This window comes from Hippopotamus amphibius, chromosome 16 (assembly GCF_030028045.1).
Source record: "Hippopotamus amphibius kiboko isolate mHipAmp2 chromosome 16, mHipAmp2.hap2, whole genome shotgun sequence".
Taxonomy (NCBI): Eukaryota; Metazoa; Chordata; class Mammalia; order Artiodactyla; family Hippopotamidae; genus Hippopotamus; species Hippopotamus amphibius.
Genome location: NC_080201.1, coordinates 37379244 through 37405437, shown reverse-complemented (window position 1 = coordinate 37405437; position 26194 = coordinate 37379244). Strand labels below are relative to the sequence as shown.

The following is a 26194-nucleotide window of genomic DNA, read 5'->3' as shown; positions in this document are numbered from 1 at the left end:
AAAGAAAGCTGAAAGCATTTCCTCTAAGATCAGAAACAAGACAAGGATGTGTACTCTTGCCACTTTTATTCAATGTAGTTTTGGAAGGCCTAGCCATGGCAATCATAGAAGAAAAAGAAATAAAAGGAATTCAAATTGGAAAAGAAGTATTGGGTTGGCCAAAAGGTTTGTTCATTTTTTCCCATAAGATGGCTCTAGTAGAGCTTAGTTTTCTTTAATTTCATTCAAAACAATTTTGTTAGATTGTATTGTGACAGCTGTCATATCACTGTGCATTAAAAAAAAAAACTTATCAAAACTGGTGAATTTTTGTGTAGCTATTTTTAATATTGAAGATGAAAGAAAAAAGCAACATTTTCAGCATGTTATGCTTTACTTCAAGAAAGGTGAAAATGTAATTGAAATGCAAAAAAAGATTTGTGCAGTGTATGGAAAAGGTGCTGTGACTGATCGAATGTGTCAAAAGTGGTTTGGAAAGTTTCGTGCTGGAGATTTCTTGCTGGATGATGCTTCATGATTAAGTAGACCAGTTGAAGTTGATAGTGATCAAATAGAGACACTGACAGCAATCAACGTTATACCACACAGGAGATAGCTGACATACCCAAAATATCCAAATCAAGTGTTGAAAATCATTTGAACCAGTTTGGTTACATGAATTGCTTTGATGTCTGGGTTCCACATAAGTGAAAAAAACCTTCCTGACCATATTTATGCATGTGATTTGCTACTTAAACATAATGAAAATGTTCCATTTTTAAGACAATTTGTAACAGGTGATGAAAAGTCAATACTGTACAATAATGTGGCATGGAAGACATAATGGGGCAAGCTAAATGAACCACCACCAACCACACCAAAGGCTGGTCTTCATCCAAAGAAGGTGATGCTGTGTATGTGGTGGGATTGGAAAGGAGTCCTCCATTATAAGCTCCTTCCAGAAAACCAAACGATTAACTCCAACAAGTACTGCTCCCAATTAGACCAACTGAAAGCAGCACTTAACAAAAAGTGTCAGAATTAGTCAACAGAAAATGTATAATCTTCTATAAGGATATCTCAAGACCACGTTTCTTTGATGACAAGGCAAAAAATCTGGGTAGTTCTGATTCATCCTCCATATTCACCAGACACTGCACCTTCGGATTTTCATTTATTTCACTCTTTACAAGACTGTCTTAATGCAAAATATTTAAATTCCCTGGAAGACTATAAAAGGCACCTGGAACAATTCTTTCCTCAAAAAGATAAAAAGTTTTGGGAAGAGAGAATTATGAAGCTACCTGAAAAATGGCAGAAGGTAGTGGAACAAAAGGGCAAATATGTTGTTCAATAAAGTTCTTGACGAAAATGAAAAATGTGTCTTTTATTTTTACTTAAAACCAAAGGCACTTTTTGACCAACCCAATAAAGCTATCACTGATGCCACTATACATAGAAAATCCTAAAGATGCTACCAGAAAACCACTAGAGCTCATCAGTGAATCTGGTAAAGTTGCAGGATACAAAATTAATATACAGAAATCTGTTGCATTTCTATACACTAACAACAAAAGTTCAGAAAGAGAAATTAAAGAAACAATCACATTTACCTTCACATCAAAAAGAATAAAATACCTAGGAATAAACTCACCTAAGGAGACAAAGGACCTATACTCCAAAACTGTAAGATGCTGATGAAAGAAACTGAAGATGACACAAACAGATGGAAAGATATTCCACATTCTTGGATTGGAAGAATCAACATTGTTTAAAGGACTACACTACCTAAGGCAATCTACAGATTCATTGAAATCCCTATCAAATTACCAACAGCATTTTTCACAGAACTAGAACAAAAAAATCTTAAAACTTGTATGGAGACATGCAAGACCCCAAATAGCCAAAGCAATCTTGGGAAAGAAAAACAGAGCTGGAGGAAATATGCGCCCCGAGTTAAGACTATACTACAAAGCTACAGTCATCAAAACAGTATGGTACTGGCACAAAGACAGGCTTATAGATCAATGGAACAGGATAGAAATCCCAGAAATAAACCCATACACCTATGGTCAATTAATCTACAACAAAGGAGGCAAGACTATACAATGGGGGAAAGACAGTCTCTTCAATAAATGGTTCCAGGAAAACTGGTCATTTACATGTAAAAGAATAAAATCAGAACATCCTTTAATGCCATCTGCAAAAATAATCTCAAAATAGATTAAAGACCTAAATGTAAGACTGGATACTATAAAACTCTTAGAAGAAAACACAGGAACATTCTCTCACAGAAGTCGCAGAAGTATCTTTTTTTGATCCATCTCATAGGGAAGTAAAAACAAAACTAAACAACTGGGACCTAATAAACTGAAAAGCTTTTGCACAGCAAAGGAAGCCATAAACAAAAATGAAAAAAAAAAAAAACCACACGACCCACAGAATGGGAGAAAATATTTGCAAACAATGTGACCAACGAGGGATTAATGTCCAAAATTTACAAACGGCTCAAGTGGCTCAATATCAAAAAGCAAACAACTGAATCAAAACATGGGCAGAAGGCTGAAATAAATATCAAAGACGACATACAGATGGCCAAGAGGCACATGAAAAGATGTTCGACACTGCTAATAATTAGAGAAATGCAAATCAAAACTGCAATGGGATATTACCCCACACCAATCAGAATGGCCATCATCAAAAAAAATCTACAAACCATACATGTTGGAGAGGGTGTGGAGAAAAGGGGACCCTCCTACACTGTTCATGAGAATGTAAATTGGTACAGCCACTATGGAGAACAGTGTGGAGGTTCCTCAAAAAACTAAAATTAGAGCTGCCTTATGATCCAACAATCCCACTCTTGGGCATATATTGGAGACGAATATGGTTTGAAAGTATACATGCACCCCAATGTTCACTGCAGTGCTGTTTACAATAGCCAAGACATGGAAGCAACCTAAATGTCCATCAACAGATGAATGGATAAAGAAGATGCGGTACATATATACAGTGGAATATTACCCAGACATTAAAAAGAATGAAATAATGTCATCTGTAGCAACATGGATGGACCTGGAGATTATTATATTAAGTAAAGTCAGTGAGAGAAAGACAAATATCATATCATATCACATATATGCAGAATCTAAAAAAAATGATATAAATGAAGTTATTTACAAAACAGACGCAGACTCAGACTTAGAAAATGAACTTATAGTTAACAGGGGGGTGGGGGGAAGGATATATTGGGAGTTTGGGATGGACAGAAACACACTGCTATATTTAAAATAGATAACCAACAAGGACCTACTCTATAACACAGGGAACTCTGCTCAGTATTCTATCATAACCTAAATGGCAAAAGAATTTGAAAAAGAATAGATACATGTATGTGTGTAACTGAATCACGTTGCTGTATACCTGAAACTAACACAACATTGTTAATCAACTATAATATAAAATAAAAATTAAAAAAATAAAGTTAGTCTAATAATAGTTACTTAGTAGAGAAAAAATTTCTGATTGATAGAATTTGTAGTAAAGTAATTAAGATATGATGTCTTAAGTTTTTACTACCTTAGTTTCCAATACAATTTATTTGATTATGTTATATAACTTAATATTTATTTTTATTAAACTTACTTTTGAAAACTTAGCAATCAGCTCTCAGGAGCTGAGACAGGTTGGCTCTAGAATACTGCTGTATCTACTCCTGAATTTTAGTAAGAACTGAATAAAGTAATGTATGAGGGAGAGCTTGCATTTGTTAAAAATCTATACATACAAACATCAAGGATCATTATTTTTTTTTAAATTGGAGTATAATTGCTTTACAATGTTGTGTTAGTTTCTGCTGTACAATGAAGTGAATCAGCTATATGTATACCTATATCTCCTCCCTCTTGGAACTCCCTCGCGACACCCCCCCCCATCCCACCCATCTAGGTCATCACAGAGCACCAACCTGAGCTTCCTGTCTTTATAGCATGTTCCCAGTAGCTATCTATTTTACACAACCTAAATGTCCAATGACCGATGAATGGATAAAGAAGATATGGTACATATATACACTGGATATTACTGAGCCATATAAAGGAACGAAAGTGGGTCATTTGTAGAGATGTGGATGGATCTAGAGTCTGTCATACAGAGTGAAAAAACCCAGAAAGAGAAAAACAAATATTGTATGTTAATGCATATATGTGGAATCTAGAAAAATGGTACAGATGAACCTATTTGCAGGGCAGGAAAAAGAGAGCAGACATGTGGACATGGAGGGAAGGGGAGGGTGGGATGAATTGGGAGATCAGGATTGACATATATACACTACTATGGATCATTATCATTATACACTAAAGGATCATTATTATTTTGATATGTTTTAGAGCGAGTAAGAAAAGCAAAAGTTAGTTACTGCCTTTTTTGTGTTGGAATTTACAATGTATCTCTAGACAGAGAATAACAAGTTAATGAACAGGGCTTCCCTGGTGGCGTAGTGGTTAAGAATTCGCCTGCCAATGCAGGGGACATGGGTTCGAGCCCTGGGCTGGGAAGATCCCACACGCCACAGAGCAACTAAGCCCATGCGCCACAACTACTAAACCTTCGCTCTAGAGACCAAGAGCCACAACTACTGAGCCCATGTGCCACAACTACTGAAGTTCGTGCACCTAGCGCCCATGCTCCGCAACAAGAGAATCCACCTCAACGAGAAGCCCACGCACCACAAGGAAGAGTAGCCCCCGCTTACCACAACTAGAGAAACCCCGTATGCAAAAATGAAGACCCAACGCAGCCAAAAATAAAAGTACATAAAAAAAAAGTAAATAAATTTAAAAAAAAAAGTTAATGAACAATGAGTTAAATTTCCCTAGGTGATATAGAGAAAAGGCTTTCTGACCATAAAAATCGAAGATTTTAACCTTTTTTTCATTTGAGGTTTAAAAAGTTGATTTAGTGTCTTTCTTTCTTGTAACTTTACTATTTAAGCAACTCTTCTCTCTATAGATAGAAGGACCAACTATAAAACTTCTAGAAGATTCCTTTAAGTTATGAGTCAGTTTTTTCTGTAATACTGGGTAGCATTCAATTTTAAGACTTCTTTCTATTTGGTAATAAGAGATATGGTGAGAAAGGGTTAACTATTAACACTTCAAAAAGTGACATCTTTCTTCGTGGTATAGAAGGGTACCCCATGTTGTTGAACTCTCTATATTTGTTTGTTTGTGCCTCATATATTGTTTACCAAAGTGAAAAAATGAATATAAACTAGATGATTATTAAAAAAATAAATATATAAGAACTAAAATTATAAAACTCTTAGTAGAAAACATAAGGTATAATCTTTATGACCTTGGATTTGGTACTAGATTTTTATATATGAAAATAAAAACAGAAGGAAGAAAAGGAAAAACAGGCAAATTGGACTTTATCAAAATTAAAATGTCTTATGTACCAAAAGACATTATCAAGAAGTGACAAGTCAACACACAGAATAGGAGAAAATATTCGCAAATCATATGTATTTAGATATACATTTTAAAATAGCCAGATAAAGGGTTTAACATCTAGAATACGCAATGAACTCCAACAATTCAACAATAAAAAGAGACAACCCAATTAAAAAATGAGCAAAGTACTTGAACAGACATTTCTCCAAAGAAGGTATACAAACGGCCTAAATGCACGTGAAAAGATGCTCAACATTATTAGTCACTAGAGAAATACCAATGAAAACCACAATGACATATGTCATCTAGGAAGGTAGTAATAGTAATAATAATAATAATAATAATAATAAATAAGTGCTGGCGATGATGTGAAGAAATTGGAACCTCTGTGCATTGCTGATAGGAATGTAAGATGGTGCTGTTGCTATGGAAAAGTTAATGGTTCCCCCAAAATTTGACCCAGTAGTTTCACTTCTAGGTATATACTTAAAAGAATGGAAAGCAGGGATTCAAAACAGATACTTGTATGCCAATCTTCATTTTGGCATTATTCACAATAGCTAAAAGGTGAAAAGAACTCGAGTTTATCAACAGACAAATGGATAATCAAAAAGGAAACAAATTTATTTTGATATCTGATAGAACCTGATGAACCCTGAAAACATTATGCTAAGTGAAATAAATGAGATACAAAAGGACAAATATTGCATGACTCCTATGACATGAAGTATCTAGAGTGGCAAATTCATTGAGATTAGAAAGTAGATTAGAGGCTTTCAAGGGCTGGAGGAAGGGAGGAATGAGGAATAATTGCTTAATTACAGAGTTTCTGTTTGGGGTGATGAAAAGTTTTGCAAATAGATAGTGGAGATGGCTGTACAACAATATGAATGTAATTTATGCCACTGAACTGTACATTTAAAAATGGTTAAAGTAGCAAATTGTATGTTTATGTAGATTTTACCATAATTAAAAAAAAAGCATATTAGTGGTTATATGGTGCTGGGTTGTATAGGAGAATACATATGGGTATGAGGGAATTTTGTGGGTTAATGAGAATATTCTAAAATTGGGATTGTGGTCATGGTTACACGACTTCATTACAGTCTGTTAAAGCTCACACTCTACACTTAAGATGGGAGACTGTCATGGTATGCAAATTACAGCTTGATAAAATTGTTAAAAATTTAAAAATATTTAAATAAACAGACTTCTTTCAAAGGAATTATTCATTAAACATTTATTAAGCATTTACTGTGTGCCAATCAATATTCTAGACATTGAAATATAAATGTGGAAAATCATGTACTCTTTCCTCATGGAACTCCTATGTAAGGAAGGGAAACAGAAGTAAAAAAATATATAGTTGCACCAGAGTTTGGCAAATGCTAAAATAGAGTAGGTGCCGCAGGAGCAAAAAGGATTTAGCAAGTCACTCTAACTTGAAACTCTACCTGACATAACCATCTAATCAATCAAATAAGCAATTTATTCTTCCACCCAGCAAACACTTTCAGAGAGCCTAGTATGCATCAGGTACTGTGATTAGTGTTTTTAAAAATAACTATTAGTTAAAACCTGAAAAATGATGAGGGATTAGGTGGGTGAAAAGAGGTGAAAGGGGATTCTAGGCAAAGGGAATCTCACATTCACGCCTGGAACTGAAACAGAAAAAGGAGTATGCTATATTTAGAGAACTGTACGTAGATCACTGTGTCCGTGCAGTCTTGTTATAGATAAGTAAAAAGAAGCCAGATCTAAAAGGGCGTGTGTACCACAGCAAAGACTGGACCTTATCATAAGGACACAGGAAGCTATTAAAGGATTTTAGTATTTCAGATTCATTTTGTGTAGAAGCAGCACTACAGAGTGAAGAATGGTTTGGAGAGGCACAAGAATAGAGCCAGAAGGTCAGTAATCTTTCAGTAAGCTAGGAGAGAAATGAGTTAAAGAAGTAACCATGGGAAAGGACAGTTTTAAGAGACATGAAGGAGGTTAAGACTCAATGGTCTAAAATATTATTATTATTGCAGCTCACACTTATTCAGTATGTAATGTCATGGCAATAAAGCACCTACAATACCAATTTATTTTATGTTTACCACAAGCTAGTTATAACCTCATATTATATATGAGGAAATATGCTGGTTAAAACGAGTTTGAATGACTTACCCAGAACTGAAATTTGAATCTATATCTATTTGGATCTAAAGCCTATGGCAAATCTTTAAGAGCAAAATAGAACTGCTATAGGGATTTGTAATAGATTTAAAATAAAAAATATACTTACCCTATAAGCCCTCAACCACTTTTACTGAGTTGGTGATTGATTTCAAATCGTGGTTTTTGTTGCTGCTGTTGTTGTTGTCTTTAACCACCTATTAAATCCCTTTTCTCTGCTGCCTTAACTTTTCATCATGAAATATGTCACTTTTAAAACTGGCAGCTATTTTGCAAAGATAAGAAATATGAGATGTAGGAGACTTAATTGACATCCTTAACACATGCCAAATATAGATCTTTCAAATAAAGACTACTACTTCAAAGGAGAATAGAAAAAGAAATCATCTGTATAATATGAGGCAAAAAAATTCTTGACAAAAAATATGAACTAGGAGAGGACATAAAGAATTTTTATACGTTTATTAGTGAATGTTTAAGAAAGAATGTGTTTAAATAAATTTACAGAGATCCTGGTCTCAAACGATGAGTCACAATTTAGAAGTGAGTTAGTTTTAAAAACTGATTGAAAAAGACAGACATGTGGCTGCAAAACTATAAACATCTGGAGTAGGGGGAAAAACCAAAATCAAAGAGAAATCAAGGCGCTTATTTCTAGGAAATGACATGTACTCAGAAATTTAATAGTAGAATGATTTCATCCTAATAAAAACTATAAATTTTTTACATTTGATAAAGAGCTTTTATGAAAAGCTGTCTTAATGCAAGAGATGTTATTATATAGTGAATTCTGTATCAAAATCACCAATGCCTGGTTTTGATTTTTTCTGGAATCCATAGCATTATATATTCTAGAATTATTGATATATATATATATATAATCAAATTTTTGAGATGGATAATGACTTAGAAAATGGTCAGATAGTATAAAAATTATAAAAACATTAAGGGAAAAGCCACCATAAAATGCAGGGCGCAGAAGGAAAAGATTCACCATCAATATATTACATGGCTTTAAAAAACCAAAACAATGCTTCCCAGGAGGTCACTGTTAGAGACCATCATCAAGGATGCTCACACATTTTAAGAACTAATGCAGAAGAAGAGGTGTCTCACAGCTTGTGAAACAGAGCCAAGGATCACATCCTAGTTCTACTACTTCTTAGTTTTCTGCCCTTGGGCAAGTTTCTTAACATCTGAACCCCTGTTACCACATCTGTATGACAAGGATAAAAAATAGTGCTCACCTCAGAGAGGTCTGGGAGGATTAACTGAGATAAATATAAAACATCTGTAAAAGAGTTTCTGGTAAATAATAACTATTAAGCATTATGAAAAAGAAGTAAACAAATATTTGAAAAATACTAAACTCCTAAATCCTTAATGTCACTGATTAAAAAAACTTTGAAAACCTACTGATTAAATTAAGAATACATTAGTTGTTTGTGGTATTATGATAAGCAGGGGCAGGTTAGGTACAGATAATGTCCATTTGTCTCTAGGTGTTACAGAGAATAATAGGGTACTGACTTGCTATTGTGGAATGAACAGGAAAATGGAATTGCTTTGTGAGAGGCGCTAAGGAAATGGATTGCTCTGGACAAGGCATAAGTAGCAAAGGGCACTTTCATCCATTCATCCACCACCCATCTATCCATCCAACCCATCACTCAACTCTTTATTGGGTGAAGGATAAGCATAGAGAGCTTGTGCTTATCCAAGAAACACATTTCTGCTTTTGCTTATCAATGGATGGGGCATTTACACAGAATGAAAATGCAGAGTTGCAAAGAAAATGGGGTTGAAATGGAAGCCTGAGTTACTTGAAAATGACGTAGGACATTTAGAAAGGGGATCTTCATAATTTATTTTCAGGTTCTGGGAGTATATTATTCTATACTGCTCTGAATGATAGCAGGGAATTCCCCTCAGGTATAATGTACCAGAGAGGAATAAATTTCACTGTCTTTTAGTCTTTCCCAGGCTATATGTAACTAGAAGGCCTAAGAATAGGCAAGATCCTGTAATAATCACTTTCCCAGTACTGTGGCAATCAACCAACAGAGATAAATGCATGGTGAAGTTCACAGGTCAGGTACATGGATTATCATAGATCTGTTCTATTAACAGGGCAGGCTTAGAGAGACAAGTGTCCCAATTAGCTGCAGGCTGTATCAGATAAAGTATTAAAAATATCACCTGTTAATAACAAAACAGCCAAGTGATAACGTAAAAATAACATTATCCTATAAACTCCTTCAGTACTTTAAATTTAATATTCAAAGAAATAAATACACTCTCATATTACCATGCACCTTTAAAAAAATTAAAAGAAAAATGTAGCCTTGAGAATATACTAAGTCAGAGAGATACCTTTACTAAAAAAAACCTCTTACCTAGAAAGGCAAGACGCTATCATATACAAACTTATACATAAAGACTTCATGGATTAAGGGTCCTAGACTTTCCCTCATATTTGTAATCTTAAATGAAAGGAGTACAGCCTGGTCTGCTTTAAATGATGAGTATGTATAAAATCAAGACTCTGAAGTAGCAATTTTACAATTTGTATATAAATTACCATTTCCAATCAAAAAGCATTCAAAATATTTATCAAAATCACATCTGGCATCCATGACTCAGAAAGATGCCTCACAGTCTTTGCTAGAAGAAAAATTCAGAGACTAATCACTTTTGCTATGGCAACTGCTGCAGTGCAATCTCCACAGTGACATGGAATGGAAAGGAAATACTAACGAACTAGACGTACATTAGAAGACTATTCTAAGAATGCCTATTCACTTCCCGTGCCTTATGGCAGTGGGTGCATATAAAGTATTTTGGTTTTACCCAAAATTTTAATAGTACTATCTTTCCTTAGTAGGACAGGGGCAGGTCTGAGAGACAGAACTATTTAAATTGGTTGCTTTTACTTTAATCTTTCAGAACAAACTGACACTAGAAAGATCTAAAAGGATATTGAGAAGTTGTACAAATACAGTGGTCTGTTTAAATGTTAAATGATGTAAATACTATCGATAATGTATGTTGTCAGAATTCAGGAATTGGAAATATGGAAATATGAAAACTAACAATTAAAATTTATAAGGACCTAGGATGTCTCCTACTGAAATCAGCATCCATCTATTTTAGAGATTCAGAACAATTTTTAGTTCAATCACTTAACTTTAATTAAAATGAGCAAAAGTAATATTAGATCAGTCCTCATCATGTGAATGACACTAATAAGTCTGGGCTTAGGATTATGGTTGAAGACATTTAAGACATGCCCTAAATTTGGGCTCAACTATTAAAAACCAATTAGTTAAATCAATTAAAATATTTTTAAATTAAATATTCATTCAAAATTATTCTTTGAGTATTTACAATGTGACTGACACTGCTCTAAGGCATGAGATATAGCACTAAACAAAACACAGCAATGGAGTAAGTACATTAGTAAAAACACAGTATGTCAGATAGTGATAAATGCTATGGAGAAAAGTAAAGAGGGAAAGAGATCAGGAGTGCTGGGGCAGGAGTTACAATTTTAAATAGAGTGGTCAGGGAGGGCCTCCTGGAGAAGGTGACATTTTAGCAAGACTAGAAGGTGGTGAGAGAGTGAGCCATAAGAATATCTGGAATAAGAGCTTTCCATGCAGAGGAAAAAGCCCTTAAGGGGACTGTGCCTGGCCTGTATGAAGAACACCAAAGAGACCACTGTGGCTGGAATAAGTTACATTTGTAGTGTTAGGAAGAAAAGTGGGATACTCTGGGCAGGTACTCCTTTATTTATCCATTATCCATCTTCTAAAAGGTATTTTAATAAAGATATACTGATATCCAATTCTATGTCTCTTTAGAGCTTGTATCTCCCACTTGTATAACACTTTAGTGTCTAATAGACATCTCAAAATTAATATGTCTAAAATATTGCCTTAATTAACTACATATCCTCTTAAGTCTCCTTGAAGCTCCCAATTACATTTAGAATAAAACCCAAATTCCTTACCTTGGTTCTCAAGTCCCTAAAGGCTTGGTTAACTGCCATCCTTCTTTCTGTACCTTGAACATTCATTTAGGTGTTATCTCCGCTTGGAACACTCCTCCAAGATCTCCTGTGACTTCATTCAACTCCAAGGTCAAATATAACCTCCCATCAGCTACAGAAAATAGGCCTTCACACCTCCTCTTACAGTACTTTTCTCTCCTCAAAGGTCTTAACTCTTTCTAAAAATATTTTCCAAGTTTACTTCTTGTTGTTTTCCGTCCCTCAACAGAGTTTAAACTCCATGAGAGCAAGGTTCTTGTATGCTTCATTCATGGCTACATGTGAAGCATCCAGAATATTCTGAATAGCAGGCACTCAAAAAAAAGTATTTCTTGAATAGGTTAATTAACATCTTGTACATATTTTGGGACCAAACAGGAAGAAAAATGAATGGAAGAAAACCTGATCACTACACAATTTTAAAGAATAAACTATTTGACTTAACTGATATGTCTGTACCATAAAATTCATGGTATTTTTATGAATTATATTTCAAAGTATTATATTTCAAATTCCTTGAATCCAGCACTTACATCTAGTTGTCCAAATTCCATATACTAAAGTATTTTGTATTTATATTTACTTAATTTCTGACTGGTGATGAAGGTGCTATATTAGTTCAATTAAGAGAGAATTTCTGAAAAATTTTATTTTATTGATTAATGTCAACTGGAATTCACTGTCCTTTTTAGTGAAAAAATTACTAAGGCTACTTACTAACAAAGAGCAGCCAATTTTCAACTATAGGAAACACACAAAGCAAACAAACAAACAAAAGTCCATTATTAAGTCTTTGGACTTAAATGAAAGGCAGTCTTAAATGACTCAAAAAATGAGACCAAGCCCAGAAAGCATAATACTTAGAACTTTACCCTATACAGCCTATTCTGTAATATAATCATCTGTCTATATGAAGTCATTTGATCTTTAAAATCCTTATGTAAAAGCGACTATGAGTGGGGTATTTTAACACCCCACTTACACCAATGGATACATCATCTAGACAGAAAATTAATAAGGAAACACAAGCCTTAAATGACACAATTGATAGTTATAGGACATTCCATCTGAAAGCAGCAGAATACACTTTCTTTACAGGTGCACACAGAACATTCTTCAGGATAGATCACATCTTGGGTAGAAAATCAAGCCTCAATAAATTAAAAAAAATTTAAACCATATCAAACATCTTTTCTGACCACAACACTGTTGGATTAGAAATCAATTACAGGAAAAAACTGTATAAAACACAAACACATGGTGGCTAAACAATGTTACTAAATAACCAATGGACCACTGAAGAAATCAAAGAGGAAATAAAAAAATACCTAGAGACAAATGACAATGAAAAATGATCCCAAACCTATGGGATGCAGCAAAAGCAGTTCTAAGAGGGAAGTTTATAGCAATACAATCTTACATCAAGAAACAAGAAAAATCTCAAATAAACAACCTAACCCTATACCTAAAGCAACTAGAGAAATAAGAACAAACAAAATCCAAAGTTAGCAGAAGGAAAGAAATCATAAAGATCAGAGCAGAAATAAATGGCATAGAGACCAAGAAAACAATCGAAAAGATCAATGAAACTAAAAGCCGGTTCTTTGAAAAGAACAACAAAATTTATAAAACTTCAGCCAGACTCATCAAGAAAAAAATGGAGGACTCAAATCAATAAAATTAGAAATGAAGAGGCAGAATCAAGATGGTGGAGTAGGAGGATGTGGAGTTTGTGTCTCCTCACAACTAGGACACCTACTAGGCACTGGTGGGGGACCTCAGACACCCAGGGAGATGAGAGGAATCACCGTGAGACCAGGTAGGATGTGTGGGTGAAGGCAGGTGGAAGAAAACAGAACTGGAGCCCCTGATGGGGGCTGGGAGAGGGGACAGGTTCCCATGCTTGGAGGAGCCCACTCATGGTAAGGGGATCAGTGGAGATGGAGAGGGACCTTTGGTGGATTGGAGGGGATGCGACCAAGCGTCTCCCTGCATGCTCAGGCCCTGGTGAGCCTGCTGGGGTTCTGGGGCTGAGCCCACCCCCGCAAAGGCCCTCTCTGGCCACAGGGTCCCCAGGGTTGAGTCTGTTCCACCTCGCCTCTCTCTCCCCTGCCAAGGCCTCTTCTGGCTGTGTGGGTCACAGGTCTGAGTCCTGCTGCCCATCTGGCACCGCCTCCCCCCCACAAAGCCTCTTCCAGCCATGCGGGTCCCAGGCCTGATCCAGCCCCTCACCTTCCCCTGTGCCAAGGCCTCTTACAGCCGTGTGGGTCCTGGCCCTGAGTCCTCCTCCCAAGTGACCTCTTTGGCCACAAAGGTCCCAGAGCCTGAGCCCTGCTCCTAAACCCCACAACGAGGGCTTTTCTGACTGCGTGGGTCCTAGGCCTGAGCCCTGCAGCACTTCTGCCAAGGCCTCTTCTGGCAACATGGATCCTGTGCCTAAGCCCTGCTCCACTAGAGGCCCCTCCAGCCATGTGGGTCCCAGGCCTGAGCCTGCCTCAGCTGGGGCCTCCTCCAGCCACACAGGTTCTGGCCCTGAGCCCTGCCTCTGCCAAAGCCTCCTCTGGCTGCGAGGGTCCTGGCAGCTGGAGTGCTACCCCTCTATGAGGCCTCTTGTGGCCTCCCAGGTCCAGGCGGGCCAAGTGACGTGCCCTTCCAAGGCCACCTGTGGCTGGGCCAGCCCCTGAGGGTATGCCTGTGGAGGCCTGTGCCCTAGCTGACCTGTGTGGGCACGTGCTCTGGGACAGCTTTAGGAATAGATGGGTGAGAGGAAAACATGCAGAGGTAAGGCTGACACAGTGGGTTCAGGGACCTCCTAGAGGTCTTGGAGGCCTACTGGAGAGGTGGGGGTAGGCTGTAGCTCACGGTGAGGGCAAGGACACTGATAGAAAAGGCACCAGGGAATTTTTTTTAAAAATTTTTTAAATTAAAATTAAAAAAAAATTTATCTTTTATTTTTATTCTTATTTTTTTCTCTATTTTATTTTTAATTCTTTTTTGTTGTGGTGGTTCTGTTTTGTTTTGAGTGTGTTGTGTTATTTTTATTGTTAGCCTTTCTAATATAGTTTTTATTTTTCGAATTTTATTTTATTTTTTATTCCTTGTTATTGTTCTGCTCTTGTCTGTTTGTTGGTTTTTTGTTGTTGTTGTTCATGCCGCACAGCTTGTAAGGTCTCAGTTCCCAGGCCAGAGGTTGGGCCTGAGCTCCTGTGGTGGGAGCACTGAGTCCAAGCCACTGGACTAAAAGAGAACTTCAGGTCCCAAGGAATATTAATTGGTGTGAGGTCTCCTGGAGGTCCTCATCTCGGCACCAAGACCTGGCTCCACCCAACTGCCTGCAAAATCCAGTGCTGGACACCTAAGGCCAAACAACCAGCAAGACAGGAACACAGCCACAACAACAACAAAAAAGAGACAGAGATAGAGAGAGAATGAGAGAGATGACAAAAAAATATGTTACAGGTTAAGGAGTAAGGTAAACACTTACAAGACCAAATAAATGAAGAGGAAATAGGCAACCTACCAAAAAAGAATTCAGAATAATGACAGTAAAGATGATCCAAAACCTCAGAAATAGAATGGAGACACAGATTAAGAAAATACAAGAAACGTGTAACAAGGACCTAGAAGAACTAAAGAACAAACAGTGATGAAAAACACAATAACTGAAATGAAAAATACACTAGAAGGAATCAACAGCAGAGTAACTGACACAGAAGAACAAATAAGTGACATGGAAGACAGAATGGTGGAAATAACTGCTGAGGAGCAGAATAAAGAAAAAAGAATGAAAAGAAATGAGGAGAGTCTCAGAGACCTCTGGGACAACATTAAATGAACCAACATTTGACTTATAGGGGTCCCAGAAGAAAAGAAAGAGAAAGGGTCTGAGAAAATATTTGTAGAGATTACAGTCGAAAACATCCCTATCATGGGAAAGGAAATAGCTGCCCAAGTCCAGGTTGTGTAGAGAGTCACATACAGCAGAAACACAAGGAGAAACACACTGAGACATATATAAATCAAAGTAACAAAAATTAAGTTTAAAGAAAAAATATTAAGAACATCAAGGAAAAAGTAAAAAATAACATACAAGGGAATCCCCATAAGGTTATCAGCTGATTTTTCAGCAGAAACTCTGCAGGCTAGAAGGTAGTGGCAGGATATATTTAAAGCAACGAAGGGAAAGACTACAACCAAGATTACCCAGCAAGGATCTCATTCAGATTGGACTGAGAAAGTAAAAGCTTTACAGACAAAGAAAAGCTAAGAGAATTCAGCACCACCAAACCAGCTCTACAACAAGTGCTAAAAGAAAATCTCTAAGTGGGAAACACAAGAAACGAAAAGGACCTACAAAAAACAAACAAACAAACAAAAAAACCAAAACCAAAAACAATAAAGAAAATGGTAGTAGGAACATACATATTGATAATTACCTTGAATGTAAATGGATTAAATGCTCCAACCAAAAGACACAGACTAACTGAATGGATACAAAAACAAGACCCATATATATGCTGTCTACAAGAGATCCACTGCAGACCTAGAGACACATACAGACTGAAAGTGAGGGGATGGAAAAAGATATTCCATGTAAATGGAAATCAAAAGAAAGCTGGAATAGCAATACTCATATCAGATAAACAAGACTTTAAAATACTGTTATAAGAGACAAGGAAGGACATTACATAATGATCAACGGATCAATCCAAGAAAAAGACATAACAATACTAAATATTTACACATCGACTATAGGAGCACCTCAATACATAAGGCAAATGCTAAGAAACACAAAAGGGGAAACTGACAGTAACACAGTAATAGTGGTGGACTTTAACATCCCACTTACACCAATGGACAGATCATCCAGACAGAAAAAAATTCAGAAACACAAGCTTTAAATGATACAACAGACCAGATAGACTTAACTGATTCTTATAGGACATTCCATCCAAAAGCAGCAGAATACACTTTCTTCTTAAGTGAACACAGCAGAACATTCTGCAGGATAGATCACATCTTGGGACACAAATCAAGCCTCAGAAAATTTAGGAAAATTGAAATCATATCAAGCACCTTTCTGACCACAAAGCTATGAGATCAGAAATCAATTACAGGAAAAAAAAACTGTAAAAAACACATACAGCTGGAGGCTAAACAATATGCTACTAAATAACCAAGATCACTGAAGAAATCAAAGAGAAAATTAAAAAAATACATAGAAACAAATGACAAGGAAAACACAAGGACCGAAAACCTATGGGACGCAGCAAAAAGTGATCCTAAGATGGAAGTTTATAGCAATTCAGTCCCACCTCAGGAGACAAGAAAACTCTAATAAACAACCTAACCTTCCACCTAAAGCAACTAAAGAAAAAAGAACTAACCAAACCCAAAGTTAGTAGAAGGAAAGAAATCATAAAAATCAGAGCGGAAATAAAGAAATGAAAAAAACCATAGCAAAAAAATCAATGAAACTAAAAGCTGGTTCTTTGAAAAGACAAACAAAATTGATAAACCTTTAGCCGGACTCATTAGGAAAAAAAGAGAGAGGATTCAAATCAATAAAATTAGAAATGACAAAGGAGAAATTACAACAGAAATCACAGAAATACAAAAGATCATAACAGACTACTATAAGCAACTATATGCCAATAAAATGGACAACCTCAAAAAAATGAACAAATTCTTAGAAAGTTACAACCTTCCAAGAGTGAACCAGGAAGAAATAGAAAATATAAACAGACCAATCACAAGTACTGAAATTGAAACTGCAATTAAAAAACTTTCAACAAGCAAAAGTCCAGGATCAGATGGCTTCACAGATGAATTCTATCAAACATTTAGAGAAGAGTTAACACCTATCCCCCTCAAACTCTTCCAAAAAATTGCAGAGGAAGGAGCACTCCCAAGCTCATTACAGGAGGCCACCACCACCCTGATATCAAAATCAGACAAAGATACTACAAAAAAAGAAAATTACAGACCACTATCACTGAAGAACATAAACACCAAAATCCTCAACAAAATACTAGCAAACAGAATCCAACAACACACTAAAATGATCATACACCATGATCAAGTGGGGTTTATCCCAGGGATGCAAGGATTCTTCGATATACCCAAATCAGTCAATGTGATACACCATATTAACAAACTGAAGAATAAAAAGCATATGATCATCTCAAAAGATGCAGAAAAAGCTTTTGACAAAATTCAACACCCATTTATGATAGAAACTCTCCAGAAAGTGGGCATAGAGAGAACCTATCTCCACATAATAAAGGCCATATACCACAAACCCACAATAAACATCATTCTCAATGGTGAAAAACTGAAAGCATTTCCTCTAAGATCAGGAACAAGACAAGGATGTCCACTCTTGCCACTATTATTCAACATAGTTTTGGAAGTCCTAGGCACAGCAATCAGAGAAGAAAAAATAAATAAAAGGAATACAAACTGGAAAAAAAAGAAGCAAAACTGTCACTGTTGGCAGATACACAGAAAATCCTAAAGATGCTATCAGAAAACTACTAGAGCTCACCAATGAATCTGGTAAAGTTGCAGGATACAAAATTAATACATAGAAATCTGTTGCATTTCTATACACTAACAACAAAAGATCAGAAAGAGAAATTAAGGAAACAATCTTATTTACCATCACATCAAAAAGAATAAAATTCCTATGAATAAACCTACCTAAGGAGGCAGAAGACTCATAAAATCGTTAAGACTGATGAAAGAAATTAAAGATGACAGAAACAGATGGAGAGATATACCATGTTCCTGGATTGGAAAATTCAATATTGTGAAAATGAGTATACTACCCAAAGCAATCTACAGATTTACTGCAACCCCTATCAAATTACCAATGGCGTTTTTTCACAGAATTAGAACAAAAAATTTTACAATTCGTATGGGAAAACAAATGACCCCCAACAGCCAAAGCAATCTTGGGAAAGAAAAACAGAGCTGGAGGAACCATACTCCCCAACTACAGACTACAGTACAAAGCTACAGTCATCAAAACAGTATGGCACTGACACAAGAAATTTTACGATTTGTATGGAAATGCAAAAGACTCTGAATAGTCAAAGCAATCTTGAGAAGGAAAGACACAGCTATGTTCACCTAATCTATGATAAGTGAGGCAAGAATATACAATGCAAGAAAGATAGTCTCTTCAATAAGTGATGCTGGGAAAACTGGACAGCTACATGTAAAAGAACGAAATTAGAACACTCCCTTACATGATACACAAAATAAACTCAAAATGGATTAAAGACCTAAATGTAAGGCTGGACACTATGAAACTTTTACAGGAAAACATAGGCAGAACACTCTTTGACATAAATCGCAGCAAGATCTTTTTTGATCCACCTCCTACAATAATGAAAATAAAAACAAAAATAAATAAATGAGATCTAATTAAACTTAAAAGCTTTCACACAGCAAAGGAAACCATAAACCAAACGAAAAGACAACCCTCAGAATGAAAGAAAATATTGGCAAACAAAGCAACTGACAAGGGGTTAATCTCCAAAATATACAAAAAGCTCATGCAGCTCAATATCAAAGAAACAAAGAAGCCAATCAAAAAATAGGTAGAAGCCCTAAACAGACATTTCTCCAAAGAAGACATATAGATAGCCAAAAAGTGCATGAAAAGATGCTCAACATCACTAATTATTAAATAAATGCAAATCAAAACTATAATGAGGTATCATCTCACACTGGTTAGAACAGCCATCATTAAAACAATCTACAAACAATAAATGCTGGAGAGGGTGTGGAGAAAAGGGAACCCTCACACACTGTTGGCTGGAATGTAAACTGGTACAGCCACTATGGAGAAGAGTGCAGGGATTCCTTAAAAAACTAAAAAATAGAACTACCATTTGACCCAGCAATCCCACTCCTGGGCATATACCCATAGAAAACCATACTTTGAAAAGATACATGCACCTCAATGTTCACTGCAGCACTATTTACAATAGCCAGGACATAAAGCAACCTAGATGTCCATCAACAGAGGATTGGATGAAGAAGATGTGGTACATATATACAATGGAATATTACTCAGCCATTAAAAAAACAAAACAAATAATGCCATTTGCAGCAACGTGGATGGACCCAGAGATTGTCATACTGAATGAAGTAAGTCAGACACAAAAAGACAAACATTGTATGATATCATTTATATGTAGAATATAAGAAAAAATATAAATGAACTTATTTACAAAACAGAAGTAGAGTCATAGATGTAGAAAACAAACTTATGGTTACCAGGGGATGAGGGGGTGGGTAGGGATAAATTAGGAGTTTGGGACTGACATATATACAGTACTATATATAAAACAGATAACCAGTAAGAACATACTGTAAAGCACAAGGAACTCTACCCAGTACTCTGTAATGGTCTATATGGGAAAAGAATGTAAAAAAAAGAGTAGATATAGGTACATGTATAACTGATTCACTTTGTTGTACACCTGAAACTAACACAACAGTGTAAATCAACTAAACACCAATAAAAATTAAAAAAAAAAAAGAGAATCTGAAAATTTAATTACCCATTAGCATTCAGGCTAAATATGAGTTTTAAATTTCCATACATGGCTCATGTGATTTTCTTTTATTTCCAGATCAAAACTAATAAGAAACAATTTTAATTTATCAAATTGTTACCAAATATACCCAGCTGTAAAACAAGAGGAAGTATAACTGCTGTTATTTTGAACTATTTCAGGTGTACTGTAGTTAATTTGGAATTAAGATCTGAATTTTTACCAAGCAGCATAAAAACTTCATAACACAACCTGATTGTGGGGTTTTCCTCCTTTCCTCCTTCACTTTAGTAAACCTCATTTATTATTTACTGCACTAGGCAATTGGGATACTCAATTGAGTAAGATTTGGTTTCACTCATAAATGACACTATTTAAGGTATTCAATATTTTCCAATATGTTAGTAAGTTTCATGGATGACAAAGTTTTCTGTTTTCATTAAATCCTTTATTACTTATATGATTATTTAGGCCTGACTGACAATTCCTAGGCTTCACCAATATGCCAGTATTCTTTCTTCACTTGAAGAATAAAGTGTGATCTTTTTATGATGATCTGATACATAAGAGTTAGATTTGGATATATAAATTTATGTATATTAAGAGATTTAAAATATGTTTTGGACTTCCTAGGTGGTGCAGTGGGTAAGAATCCACCTGCCAATGCAGGGGACATGGGTTCGATTCCTGCCCCAGGAAGATACCACATGCCGTGGAGCAACTAAGCACGTGCACCACAACTATTGAGCCCATGTGCAGCAACTACTGAAGCTCACGCGCCTAGAGCCCATGCTCTACAAGAGACGCCACCGCAATGAGAAGCTCGTGCACCACAACAAAGAGTAGCCCCCACTCGCTGCAACTAGAGAAAGCCTGTGTGCAGCAATGAAGACCCAACACAGGCAATAAAATAAATAAATAAATAAATAAATAAATAAATAAATAAATAAATAAAATATATATATATATGTTTCAATCTATAGAAAATGTTGATGTTCTGTTAAGGTTTGTGTTCGCCCTTCAGTTTTGCAGCTTTTTATTGATTTCTATTACATCTGGCATTGCATATAAAATTAATGTTTTCTCTAAGTCTGGTTGTATGTAAACTTTTTTGATTGAAAAAATGTACCTTATTTTTCTTGACTTTTATGTCCTATGTAGTTTAATAAAGAGATACTACCTTATTTGCCAAAATTCTAGACTTTGATATTCTGAGCCTACCTAGCAAAACACTCAACTTTAACACAGTTTAAAAGAGTGATATAGTAGTTTAAGACACAAAACAAGTTTTCTAGACGATGACTGCTAACTATTACAGGCACTTATGCACTGCACATCTCCTAAGCGTGAGGCCAGGGCTCAGGTAACAACCAGCAGCAGCCACTATTTATTAGCTGATTTCTATGGCTCAGGAACTGCTAAAGAGCTCTGTAAATGACACCTTTTGGGCCACTAGTGCCTTGCTAACCTATGAATCCAAAGGCCTTTTCATGATCGTCCTTGTGCATCACATTTTATTATCATCAATACTTTTTAACCATCTTTTAGCACTCTTTTTTGCTCCCTCCCTATTCCTATCAAACTCTCTAATCACACTCTCTTCCTTGGAGGGCTCACTTGGTTCTTGATCTCTTAGCTCTTGGAGGACTTTCAGACTTGTTTTGGTTTTATTACTAAACTTATGTTTCATAAATGTTCCAGCTTTGTTTCCTTACTAGACACAATGCTAGTAGCATTATTAAAGTCATGACTCTAAAGTATCTTAATATCCAAATCAGCTTACTCTCCTGATTACCTACCTCTATGAAGAATGGTAGAGAAAAGAATGATTCTGATTCTTTTATTTTTTTTAAAACTCCTTCTAGCGTCAAACCAATCAGTACATTTACCAATTCCTTCTTCACAAAGTTTCTCACATCTGTCCCTCCAATTGATGTAGTTAGCTCACGCTTGTACCACCTCATGCCTGACCTGTCTCCTGACTGGTTTCCAACCCTAGAAAATCCAGTATTTTAAAACCATTTAAATCTTTTGTTTGTTTGTTTGTTTAAATTGTGTATAGTTGCTTTACAATGTTCTGTTAGTTTCTGTTGTATAACGAACTAAATCAGCTATATGCATACATATATCCCCTCCGTCCTACCACCCCCCAATCCCATCCACCTAGGTCACCACAGAGCACTGAGCTGAGATTCCTGTGCTATACAGCAGGTTCCCACTAGCTATCTGTTTTACACATGACAGTGCACATACATCAATCCCAATCTCCCAGCTCATTCCATCCCCCATCCACCATATCCACATGTCCATTCCCTACATCTGTGCCTCTATTCCTGCCCTGCAAATAGGTTCATCAATACCATTTTTCTAGATTCCACATACATGCATCAATATATATTTGTTTTTCTCTGACTTACTTCACTCTATATGACAGACTCTACATCCATCCACGTCTCTACAAATGACCCAGTTTTGTTCCTTTTTATGGCTGAGTAATATTCCATTGTATATGTGTACCACATCTTTTGAAATCTACCTCTCTTTTGATATAAAAATCTCAGGCATCTCAGAGAGTCTAATAATCTTCCCCTGACTTCCTATTCCATGTCCCAGAAGCATTACCTTCTGCATATCCCATCAGACCAGAAGATTTTGTTTAACTTCACTTTCTGAAGTTAATTTAAAAAGGTACAGTTGGCCCTTCATATGCACAGGTTCTGCATCCATTCAACCAACTGCAGAAGCCACAGAAATGGAGGGCTGACTGTACTACATAATTTTCTACAACATAAGAGACTTGAATATCCTCGGATTTGGGTATCTGGCAGTAGTTGGCAGGAACTGGTGGTGGTGGGGTGGTCCTAGAACCAATCCCCTGTGGACACCTAGGGACGGCTGTATCAACAAAGCTACAAAGGAGTTAAAGACTATGTGGAAGTACATGACCTTCTCTGAAGGAGTGTTCATGCAACTATGAGGATAGGATCAATCATATGTGAACTTAGAGGTACTAAGACAAAAAGTCTGAACACTTTAAGTACATACTTTGGTTTCTTTCTTGCCATAGTTGACTCTTATCCTTATATAATTTACTTTTTCATTGTTAAATTAATGTAACCACATAACAGAAAATTTGGAAAACAGGTAACCTATTATCCTACTGTAACATAACCATTATTATCATTTTGATATATTTCATTCTAGGCTGACTTTTTTAAGAGAATCATATTGTACAACATACAGTTCTGCTTTTTTCTCCCAACAATTTTCATAACTATCATTTTTATTGGCAGTGTAACATTTCATAGAGTTTTATTTAGTTGATTTCTGAGAAAGTATTTCTTTGTCTTATAAAGGGAATAAATAATGTTACCATAAGTCTGACTAATTATTTCCTTGTTTTATTTGCTAAAAGTTCCTGATTTGACCTCAAATCATCCTACCTCCCTTTCACTATATCAGCATAGCCTACACTTTAGAGTAGGTTTTTTGATATCTTTTAAAAAATATTTTACGCTAGAAGCTAAAAACTCCCATCATAGGTAAAAAACTTCTGTTCCTAGACAACTTAAGTGAGCTAGGAGCCATTTAAACACTCCTTTTTGGTACAGGATTCTTCCCGTGAACTATATCATTTATTCAAGCATGTGCTTCAAGGATGTGCTTTTTTTTAACCAAACAAATGGTGAATTTCTTTTTTTTTTTCTTTTTTGATTTTTTTATTTTTACAAATGGTGAATTTCTGAAATCATGCTGACTTCCTGGCTGTCAGTCATTTTCCTTACCTTGGTTCAAAAGGAGTGGGAGGGGTGGAGGTTGGAGGGCAGGATGCAATTCACAGACATATTCAAAGGTATAGGAAAATGCATATTTTTATACATTAATATTCATAACCTTATTCATTGCCATCTGTTTGGACTCATAAGCAGTCTTGTTTTTTGATAATACCCAGCTAAAAATACATCGTTTTAAAAAGACAGTGTAGGCTATTTATTTAGAATTTACTGATCCATTAAAAAAGTTTACTGATATACTACCTAAAGTTATTAAAAATAGGGGAGAAATAGTTATGTTTAATTGACTATATCCTACATTCTGCACATTGAAAAAATACGAACATGTAAATGTCTATGTTTATGGTTAGCACAATGAAAAAAAAACTTTAAGTAAAGCTACTAATAACTGTTACAAGAAAAGCACTTCATCATAGAAAACACACAACCATAAAACAAACATCTTTTATTAGGCACATCCTAACCAGGGGTTAAGGGAGGTCCGTGAGCCTCCTGAGAATTATGTAATGCATATATATTTTTTCCCCAGAGAGAGACTTGCAAAGGGATTTGTCATTAATCCAGCTAATCAAGTCCATCAGCAAAGTAAAAGAAAAATTCATGTATCCTATCACTTGACTATCTGCATTAAAGACTATAAATCAGGCCCTAAAAATCTGCTCAAAAATCAAAGGAGTTTTCAACGTAATAAAACTAAAATACAGTACGAGAGATTCATGTTGAAATTTTCATCAAGTAACACTATCAAACCTCCTGCTTTAGTTGCCATGGGACACGTCTCTATGACACTGAACAACGAGTTGATTTAGTCAGCTGAGTAAAAAGCAGCAACAATAAGACCAAACAAGTCCAATGAAAAGACAGATTATACAGTAATTTCCTGTGTGCTGACTGTGTGCCTGACCCTTTGCTTCACTCACACTGTGTTATTCACAGTAGTCTTGTGAGGTGGTTATAATCATCATCCTCGTTTTACAAATGAGGTGGTAACATGTCACCTGCATTTTGAGGAAAAGGCTCAGGTGTTTGCTGGTTAGAATGAAGGAAAAGTAGGATGGGAGTGAGTGTTGGACTCTTAGGTAGTGGTCATCTAGACCACTTTTCCATCTAACACCAAAATCCTTTTAATAACAACTCTGACAAATAATGAAAGAACCATATATGTTTTGGAAGTTCTGAACTTGATTTATTGTGTAGAATCTATGGAAAACAGATTCATAATAGATGCTACTCTTCCTTGGAATTAAGATGTAAACAAAAATGTTTTTTAATATTCAAGCAGTTTCAAGAGGTTAGGTTAATTTCTTCAAGTATTTTTTGTTCCATAGTGTCGATGTACATAAAAACGTCATAATTACTATTTGGTATTCTCTAGAAAAGCCTCAGTACACACCTTTGTTTTGCACATTACTCTTGCAAACAGGAGTCCCTTAAATTCAAACTATAATTTAAACACATGTCATAAATTGCTCCTTATTGCATTAAAGAATTGACCACATGCCATGCATAATACTAGGACAGGCATCTTTTAAATCTGTAATAGTTCTGAAGACATTAATGTTATTTTCAGATACAGGGGATTAATATGACTAGGTCAGAGAGATGGAGAGACTTTCAAAGACAGAAACAATCTTACCAAAGTCGGCAAATGCTGACTGTCCAACCACCATCATACTTTGAGGTTTTTCTAATACAGTACTGGCAGAGAAATTTCCATCCTGTTAAAGATAGAAAGTTTTGGATTAGACCATCATAATCCATTCATTTGTCAAGGATGAAACAAAGCATTTTAACTAAAGCAGGGAAATAAATAATTTAAGACTTTTGTTGTATTGCAAAAACTTATCCCAATTTTCTGTCCCACTTTTATCATAAAATAAACTATTCTGAGTTGAAGATGTACATCTGGAGTGCTTTCCTTGGTGTCAATTTGGGTATGCTATCTTTTAATAAATCACCATCATAATTTCAGAGAGAATGAGTGCCTTCTGCTTTCAAGTACCGTGGTTTTCGGACTATAAAGTATAAAAAGTAGTCCTACTTCCAAAGAGTTTACAGTCCAGTTGGGAGATAAGATATAAGTCAGGAAAATAGAATTTCTGAAGGTAACATATGAGTGGTACGAGTTAAGTAGGAAAGATATTATGTTTTATAGATTTCAAAGAA

At 35.8% G+C, this 26194-nt stretch overlaps 1 protein-coding gene across 3 annotated transcripts in view; it reads right to left on the bottom strand.

Moving 5' to 3' along the window:
- Positions 1 to 26194, bottom strand: part of ITFG1 (integrin alpha FG-GAP repeat containing 1) — a 307662-nt gene that overhangs the window by 188346 nt on the left and 93122 nt on the right. For all 3 annotated transcript variants that reach the window (XR_009049769.1, XM_057713043.1, XM_057713042.1), the window contains exon 8: positions 25665 to 25746. Coding sequence is in view for 2 of the 3 variants with exons in the window: in XM_057713043.1 (XP_057569026.1) it covers positions 25665 to 25746 (82 nt within the window). In the remaining variant the exon portion in view is untranslated. The remainder of the gene's footprint in view (positions 1 to 25664; positions 25747 to 26194) is intronic.